The following is a 9,503-nucleotide window of genomic DNA, read 5'->3' on the forward strand; positions in this document are numbered from 1 at the left end:
TCCAAACTTGCTACAGGTATTGTGGTTGCTGTGTGGGCATTCGCAGCCATCTGTTTTTTCATAGCATTACCTACTCAGTCTTGGCTCTGGCTTATCTCCCTCTTCAAGTAAGTTGTTTCGCTGAGCCTTTTATGAACCATTTCGTTTGATGGTAATACATATATGACACTTTTGATGATAATTTGGATATGGTTTCATTGTTATATAGCTCGATTCAAGTCGCCATGACATGCGTCAAGTACATTCCACAGGTCTAAAACAAATAAGTTTTTTTTCTTTTTGTTGTAATCTGTTGTAGTACTCAGATTGTGATGAGATTCATGTGTTCCTTCTCAGGCAAAGATGAACTTTACTAGGAAGAGCACAGTTGGGTGGAGCATCGGGAATATTCTTCTTGATTTTGGTGGAGGAGTCGCTAACTATCTGCAAATGGTTGTACAATCTATTGACCAACGTAAAAAATCTCTTCTCCTTCACATCAGTTGCTTTTTGTTTGCTCTGGTAATAACAGTTAACTAAAATTCCATTGTTTGTTTTCTTCCAGATTCTTGGGTGAATTTTTATGGGAACCTTGGAAAGACTCTTCTATCACTTGTATGAACAATGTTTTGGTTTTCTTTTTGCAATTCTATTTCTGAATGTATACTCTGTTTCTAATATTCTCAATATTTTTTTTTTCTGCAGATCACAATATTTTTTGATCTCATCTTCATGCTTCAACACTATGTGTTATACCCAGAGAAGGAAGCCTCAAAATCTCTGGAAAGTGGTCAGGAATCAAACGAACCTCTCATTTGACTCTTCTCATGAACATTTAAAAGATCAGAGAATCGAAGTCATTAGTTTCAGCCTTCCCTCTGTATATGTTTAATTCACAAGGAAGAACACCTGAAACTCGTAGTCTATTTATCCCATGTATTTGTCTTAGTATCATTTTCATGTATCATTATCATATAAACAAGGAATGTAAACAATACGACAATGGTAAATCTTGGTTTTTCTTTATGGACGAGCCAATCTGGCACCCAGTTGCTTAGAGCACAAATGTACAATTCATAACCCATAACAGTGTATCTAGTATCTACTAATAGTTTTAGGCATGGTATACAGGAGTTATCTATCTATGCAAGATCTAACTTAAGCCTCTACTGTTCCGAGAGGTAACAACGTAAAGTTCATTGATAATGATTGGTTATTACCTGATACACTTAACGCAGGACAGTATATATGAGGTGGAATGCACAAGGGTACATTAAAGATCTGAGAGACTTGTAAATAGCTAAAGCATACGAATATTTGTTGGTTTTCAGGATTTTAAATAAGAATGCAAAGAAAACAAACTATTAAACTTATAGAGTAAGATCAAAACATTGAGACATAGGGTATTTAAGAGATCAATGACTAATGAAAAAACGAAATTTGGAATTCACTAATTAAAGACCGTTCTAGAACATGAACAGAAGAATATACTAGTCCTCTTTCAAGGTATTAGAAACTAAACTTGACTATAGTTTGCTAAACTTTCATTTGTAACCTCCTAGCCAAATTTGTATTACAATCAAGTTCATTATGTTCACAATGCGTCCCAACATTAACTTTCGGAGGCTAGAAATACATTGCTCAATTCACAATCATTCAGGCATTCTATCAAACACTTTTGAGTTTTGATTCATAGAAAAACCTAAAATCTAGAACAAGGTGATCAGTCCTATTCTAGCATTAAGATCATGAGAATCAAAGACCCCAAAGATTAAGAATTCCAAACAACAATTAAAATATCAATTCATTAAATCTCCTAATTAGAATCCTAAAATCCAGTAAAGAGACTAGTGACACATATTGAATTGAACAACACAAAGAGATGAAGAAGACAAAATGATTAATGAAATAAAAAGCAAAAAGGATCAATCTCCAAATACCCCAAATGTGGCTTACAAAAGATCTCAAGAAACTCCAAAAACTAAGAAAAAAAATAGAATGTGTCCTGCTAAATAGGTTTTTGGAGAATTTGTACTTTTATTAAAATAAAATAAATAAAATAAAAATAAAAATAGAAAATTTAAGGAAAAAAAAAGGTGTTTGGATCGTAGGCAAAAGGACATTAGATTTCACCAGACTTCTCCAAACTTCAGCAGATTTGTCTATAGACTTCACCAGATTCACCAGAGTTCAACAGACTTGTCTACAACCTTCACCATACTTCAGCAGACTTGTCTACAAACTTTAATAGACTTGTCTACAAACTTCACCAGACTTCAGTAGACTTTTCCACATACTTCACCAGACTTTTCCACAATTTTCCAGACTTTAGGAGACTTGTCTACATACTTCACCAGATTTCTCCAAACTTCATGATTTAGTTCAACTGTGGAGATGTCTAAAAGTCACTTCTTGTTTCTTTACTCCGGTTAAGCTCGAATCCAACCAAAAGACTCCAAATCCAGCACATCGTATCCACACCTAATCACAACTCAAGAAAAAACCGAAAAGACACAAAAAACAAACAAAAATGCGAAAAATGACTCAAAATGAATACTAGACGAAGGACAAAAGACACCAAAAACACAATATATCATATAGAACATGGAAATATTTTAAAAGTAAGCAACTTAGGTGAAATTGAAAATAAAAACATAGTATAACTTTTTTAAAGCTTATGTCAACTCAATAACTTGACAAAAAAATACCAGTCAATACTGTAAATTTGACTATGGTAGAGAGTTTAATAAAAATGTATCAAAGCAGACTAAGCAGTTAAAGTTATAAAAGTATTTATCAATTGTGTTGTATGGAAGATGGTTAATTAGATCATTTGACTAAAAATAACAATTCACTAAAAATTACCAAAAAAAAAAATGAAAAGTAATTCTTCATTACAAATTACCAAAAAATATCAGTCAAACTGTAAATTGACTAATATTTTATGGTAGAAATTAATTTAAATAAAAACCTAACAAAATAGTCAAAGTTATATAAAGTATCTACCAATATTGTTTTATAGAAGATGGTTAATTAGATCATTGACTACATTGTAGATTACAAGCAGGATTATACTATATATATCTTAGTAACTTTCTAGTAATTGTATTACTGCTCTGCCGCATCTTTCTAAATAACTTAGTCAAACCAAGATTTGAGTGATAGACCCAATAGAAGTCTTCTCTTTTAACTTTCAAGGTATAATTAACGTAGTAACTACTTATGTGAAACATACTCTAAATACTTAATCATCAATATCTATCTTCGCCATTGGTGCTTTCCTATTAGAATACTAATAAAATATCTTATATAATAATGCATTCATTTTCATATTATTAATTGACAATTTTATTTATGTATATGTTTTTTTCTTTTTGTGACTTGGAGTCTACAGCACAAGATGTCAAAAGACGAAGCTAAAATCCCTGAGCCGATGAGGAGTCTGATCGTTAGCATTGAGTCCAAAATCCCTGACCTGAATATAAATTCTTGCTGTGATCTGGAAGACGAAGAAAAAGGAGAAATTCTAAATACAGTGGAGAATCAAACAAGTCTCAACGCTCAAGATGCATGCTACGGTCTTTCTAAGCTTTTGTTCGAGCTTGAGGTCGAGATCTTTGCCCGTATTTCATGTTTTCAATATTGGAAACTAAATTTTCTCAACAAGCAGTTTTCACAATTGCTACAAAGTCGTGAGATTTTTAGAGTGAGGCGAGAACGCCGATTTGTGCAACCGTGCGTGTTCATGCTTTCGAGCGGTGAAACTTGTTGGACAATGTTTGATAAAGATTTCAAAAATTTCCGACAGCTTCCAGAAGTTCCTTCTGACGATTGCTTCTTGTATGGAGATAAGGAAACCATCAGTGCAGGTACGCATTTGATAGTCACCGGAAGGGAGGTGGAGCATATTGTGGTGTGGCGATACGAGTTAGAGATAAACAAGTGGATCAAAGATACTGAAATGATCACACCGCGTGTGATGTATGCTTCTGCGAGACATGGGACCGATGCTTTTTTTGCTGGAGGGATTAAGGCAAGCGACAAGGGGAATTCTGAAGTTCTCAACGTTGCCGAAAGATACAATTCTGACACAAAAACGTGGAAAGCTATGCATATAATGAATAAGCGAAGAAAAGTCAGCTCTGGATGTTTCTTGCGTGGTAAGTTTTACGTTCTTGGTGGTCGGGACGAAAATGATGTACATCTAACTTGTGGAGAAAGTTACGATGAGATGACGGATTCATGGAAGTTGATTCCAGACATGCTCAAAGGCATGGCGTTCATGACTCCCCAATCTCCACCCCTTATTGCGGTGGCTAACGACAACCTCTACTTGCTGGAAACATGGTTGAACGAGCTATGGGTTTATGATATAGACGCAAATGCTTGGCAATATCTTGGAGTTGTGCCTGTGAAAGCAAATGCCGCTTTAGGTTGGGGAGTGGCATTTAAGTCACTTGACGATATGCTTTTGGTGATTGGAGGTTCATCTGCTCAACCGTGGAACAATACAATGTCGGTTTACACATGTCGTCCATCTCCAAAGATGGGAAAGATGGTTTGGGAGGAAAATAAACATTGTTGTGATGGTGTTCAGCTTAATCATTTTATCCGTAACTGTTGTGTGATGATTGCTTAGCAACATCTTTTGTTTCTATTCGCTTTTTTTATGTTTATGTTTTAATATTAAGTTTTGGCGATCATGACGCCAAAACATATATAAAATGATTGTTTTTTTTTTTTCTTGTTTTTTTTTTTTTTTTTTAATTTAAACATTTATGTTTATGTGGAAAAAATATATATTATTTTTTGGTTTTATAAGGTTCTTTGCATCTTATAGATTTGTTGTTCTCCTATTTGACCATAAATTGAAGTTGTTAATTTGTTAAGGAATAGTCAGTGCCAGGCTAAAGGTTAGAAGGCTCCTTAGCTTGTATATTTGGAACATTTACTTCATGCAAAACAGAGATGTTATATTGAACAACCTATTCCTGGTTTATTGTGGGAACTTAAAGGCTCGAAATAGTTTTGCTTACCAAGTAAAATTCGAAAAAAATTAACCTTCATATAATTTTTATAAAAGGCATCATTTTGAAGATCTTCAAGTATGAAAAGGAGAACACTGACATAGCCATTGTGTTATCAACTATATATCCCACAGAAGGCCGCAAGTAGAATGGAGTGTTATAGACATTAATTCTTTGATGGCTTTTTGTTTTGTAGTTTTTTTTTCTGCTCATGTCGATCTTTGTAACCTTATGTTAAAAAAAAATACGGTATGAACTTACCATTGATACAAGGAGAAAAAGAAGAACAAGAAACTCTTAAAATTTATTTTCATCCTCTTTTAAAGTATCCACACTATTTCACCGCTATTCTAGACATTTTACATTTTTACAGATTTTTTCCTAAAAATTTATATCGAAACATTAAAAACAACTGTTATTGTGTTTAATTATTTTAATTAATAAACTTAAAATCCACTAACCACTATTATAATTTGTTAACAGTTTTGAGTGGCCTAATTAAGTTTTATTTAATAGTGTCGGTTAGACAAAGAAGTATCAAATTATTTTAAAGAAGGTTTACTAAAATAAAAGATGAAACATATAAAAAGAATTTGCGTGTGGTTTGGTTCTTTCCTAATTTCTTTTTCTGCAAGAATAAGAAGATAGAAAATTTCCAATAATTGAACAGTTGAAGTTATCTCTACACAACTCATTTTGATGTGGTCCACAGCTTAATTCACTTTTAGGGATTTTGTCTTGACTTTTGACTATTCCTTGTCCCGCAAGTATATTCCTCTTCTTGTTATATCCTTCAAGCAACCTTTTTTTTTTTTTTTTTATCATTTCACATTTTCACATCTTTCCTTCTTCTTCTTCTCTTTTGTTGTAAAAGGTTTCATCAATCAACGGCAGAGATGAAGCGAGAAGGCAAGCAGCACGGCATGGTGAGGACTTACAGGGTTCTTCCTCCGTCGCTGAATCCTAGACCCGAATCGAAGCTGGTCAACCCTTTGACTTCACGCCCAACCGCTGGATTGTTTACCAAAGTGTCATCAAAGCCGACCAATCACTCCAAATTCACCGGAAAATGTGGTCAAGCAAGGTGCCTTGAGTGCCATATGCATCCCATCACCAAATCCAAAGCCAAGACTAAAGGCTCTTCTAAGGTGAGATCAAATGATGTCACCTACAAGATGCTGACTTGGCAGGTCGCTGCGGGCCGGGAGGCCAGATCCGGTTTGAAGCTTTCCGGTTTCTCGGCGACCGGAATCCTTGATCTTATGTCTGATGATTACGGTTATGATCATGATTATGACTATGATGAAGAAGATGAAGAAGATGAAGAAGAAGATGATGAAAACAGAGGAGGTGTTGTAGAAGAAATTGTGAAAATACAGAGTGATGATAATGATGATGATGGTGAAACAGAAGAAGATGGATCACATGATGATGATGAAGAAGGAAGGATGAGTTTTTGTGATGTGGGGATGATGATGATGATGATGGAACATGTGGAAGAATTTGATGACGAAGGATGGTGTTTGGTTGAAGAAATGATGACTTGACTGATGATCTCTTTGATTGATTATCCCCCAATGATTGTCTTTGCTTTTGCTTTTGTAAATTTTATCATTTTTAATAACTTTGGGGATGAATGATTGATGATTCTATCTATGTAAATGTGATTTGGTTTCTTTAAATCAAAAACTTTGATTTATAATTGTAATTTATGTAAAGTTGAAACCTTTTTTCTCAACAACTCATTTCCACTCCAAATCAGACCAAAGGCTCCAGCAACTATAATTTCTTTATCATAATTTTATAACCATAATTTATGTAAAGTTCATACCTTTGCTGAAGAACTCATCCCATTGTAAATCAGAATTAAGGTTCCTGCAGTCACATCTCATTGAACAGCAATATAAACTAAACATATCGAATCAATTAGCATATAAGATAATGAAAGGAGAAAGTTTTGTCATTGAAGATGAAGACATACATACATACAACAAAAGGTTCAAAAAGATACAATAATAGAAAAAAAAAATAATAAAAAAAAACAAACCTTCTTCAGCTATTCGGTTTTATTTGCTACTGTGCACTCAAAGATTCTTTTCTTTTTTCTTACCATACACGAATCCGAGGACAGATCTTTCTAAAAGATTTGAAAGCCAACAGAGAAGGTTCAATCTTTCTATTTGCAAAGTGTTCTCAGATGTTCCTCTTCTTTGTTTTTGGTGTTTTTACCTTTTTCTTGCTACTTCTGTTTCCTCACCATCTCAGGTTTAAAGCAAAGCCATAGAAACGGTTTCTTACCTGTCTTTCTCTGAAAAAAAATAACGCAGCTAATGTTAGTCTTTACATGAGTAATAGAAATGAGAAATGTCTTCTTCTCACAACTTGTTGAAATCGAAGTCTTTACCTTCTTCTTAGTCGGGGTTTGATCTTCAGTTTTAGCTCCCATCAAACAGCTACATCATGACAACAGTATACATTAGGACAAGAACATCAAACCAAATGCACATTGATTCAAGAAGAAAAAAACAAATCAGTCTTACCTCAAGAAACCAAATCTGGGACTAACTGGTTTTTCGTTTTTCTTTGGCGAACTACGAGTTATCGGTTTTTCACTGCGAAATTACACAATATAAAGCAATCAGATGGATGACAAGTTTCTAAAGAAAACAATCAAAGCTCCTTTTGTTACCTTATTTCCTGTGAGAAAACAATCTCCATTGCTTTATCCGTAGTTTCTGATGTCTCCATAGAAAATCTAAACACCGATGAGTTCTTGGTTACGGATCTTCTCTCTTCTGCTTTCTCTCCAACCAAACTGCTATTTTTCAACAACTCTGCATCATTCTCTTTCTCTTTATCATCATGAACAACTTGCAAACCATCTGCAACCACTGGTTTAACTAACAAGTTATCCATTTCAGCGTCTTCTTGTTCTAAAACCGCAACACTTTTTCTTTCGGGCTCGTCATCTTTCTCAACACTCAACACCAACTCTTCTTCACTAATCATGACTAACTCAGTTGCATCACTCTCTTCTCCCTTAACCTCATCCTTAGTCAAAGTCTCCAAAGTGTTAAGCAACACCACAACACTTTCTGGTTCTTGTTTAGGGTCAGATTCAAATGATTCATCCGCAGCTTTTGCTTTCTTTGCTTCGGCTATTCTCTTGTAATGAGCTTCAAAGAAAGCTTTCTTCTGAGCAACAGATCCAGGCTGAGAGAACTTCTCGGCTTCATCAACATACTTCTTATGCGAAAAACTTGACCATCTCCCCCATTCAAGATTCTCAGTCACAAACCTTCCAAATGAAACTGATTGACTAAGCGCATGAATTGGATTATCCTGCAAAATCCAACAAAAACAAAAGTCAGAATCTTAACAAACTCAAACCAAAGTTATAAACTTTCTGGTAAAATCCAACTGTTCCTAATCAAATCATTAGCTCAAAACTCAAACCAAAGTTAGAAACTTTCTGGTGAATCCAACTGTTTCTAATCAAAATCATTAGCTCAAAACTCAAACCCAATTCAGATGCTTTTAACAAAATCAACCCCAAGATTCATATCCATCATTCCAACCTTAAAGTTTAAAACTTTACAATCTGGATCGCCCAATAGAAACCATGAAACATTCGAAATTGGGAGGAATCAAATTGATGATAGAAACAAATGGGAAACTACAAACCTCATGAGATTCATGACGAGAAGGAGGAGCAGCGAACGAGTAGGAATGTTGAAATAGAACAGCAGATTCACCCATTATTGCCCCCACAAACCTCAATATCGAAACTTTCTTCTTTGGAAAGAAAAAAAAAAAAAAATCTCTCTCAAGTCTCAACCAAAGGAAGAAATAAATAAAAATTGAAGCTTTGTTTTTTGTTTTGGGGTTTCTCACCTAAACGGCTATACAAAGAATTTTTCGAAATTTAAAAACAAAATTTTTGTTTTTATTTGTCAGCCTTTGTAAACAACACAACACATGTTTTAGGGGAATTTTGTTGAGATCTGGGTCCCACAAAATTATAAAAGTTTGAAACACAAAAATTATAAAAGTTTGAAACGTTAGTACTCAGAATTTTTTTTAAATTTATTTGGAAACTTTGATAGAAAATTTTGAGAAAATTGAGGATAAATTATATGTAACAAAGGAGTCTAACAAGAATGAATTATTTTTTCTGTTTTAGTTGTTGATATGAAGTGGCTGAGAATTGAAACGAAAAAAAAAAAAAACGAAATTTTTGTGGTGATAAATTATTAAATTGCGAAATGTGTTTTGGAGAAAAGAAAAAGAAAAACTCTGTAATCTAAACTGAAGTCTGAGTAGTTTTTAGATATATCTACGCGTTTTACAACTAATTTAGTTTTCTTTACTAAAAAAATATGTGATGTTCTAGAAATATATATATATTTTTTAATTCTTAGATGCTTAGATTTGATTTTTCTTCAAAATAATTTAAATCTGATTTTTTTTTTTTTTTTTCATTTGACAACCATGATA

General features: G+C 33.7%; 4 protein-coding genes across 4 annotated transcripts in view; 3 read left to right on the forward strand and 1 right to left on the reverse strand.

Moving 5' to 3' along the window:
- LOC104724434 (cystinosin homolog) overlaps positions 1-1,036 on the forward strand; it is a gene marked incomplete in the record, with an annotated part of 2,214 nt that extends 1,178 nt beyond the window's left edge. Inside the window, 5 exon segments of the mRNA XM_010442923.2 lie at positions 1-107; positions 209-251; positions 337-454; positions 545-594; positions 685-1,036. Of these exon segments, the coding sequence (XP_010441225.1) occupies positions 1-107; positions 209-251; positions 337-454; positions 545-594; positions 685-798 (432 nt within the window).
- On the forward strand, positions 3,380-4,618 carry LOC104728412 (F-box/kelch-repeat protein At3g27150-like). Its single transcript, XM_010447389.2, has one exon. The coding sequence runs from the start codon at positions 3,380-3,382 to the stop codon at positions 4,616-4,618; it is 1,239 nt and encodes a 412-aa protein (XP_010445691.2).
- On the forward strand, positions 5,799-6,668 carry LOC104724435 (ribonuclease E-like). The gene has a single exon (XM_010442925.2). The coding sequence runs from the start codon at positions 5,903-5,905 to the stop codon at positions 6,551-6,553; it is 651 nt and encodes a 216-aa protein (XP_010441227.1). The 5' UTR covers positions 5,799-5,902; the 3' UTR covers positions 6,554-6,668.
- On the reverse strand, positions 6,946-8,892 carry LOC104724436 (protein WVD2-like 7). The gene is made up of 5 exons (XM_010442926.1): positions 8,691-8,892; positions 7,696-8,348; positions 7,547-7,618; positions 7,411-7,459; positions 6,946-7,314 (listed from the first exon to the last, which is right to left on the reverse strand). The coding sequence occupies exons 1-5, from the start codon at positions 8,763-8,765 to the stop codon at positions 7,246-7,248; spliced, it is 918 nt and encodes a 305-aa protein (XP_010441228.1). The 5' UTR covers positions 8,766-8,892; the 3' UTR covers positions 6,946-7,245.

Source organism: Camelina sativa, chromosome 11 (assembly GCF_000633955.1).
Source record: "Camelina sativa cultivar DH55 chromosome 11, Cs, whole genome shotgun sequence".
In the NCBI taxonomy this organism is placed as follows: Eukaryota; Viridiplantae; Streptophyta; class Magnoliopsida; order Brassicales; family Brassicaceae; genus Camelina; species Camelina sativa.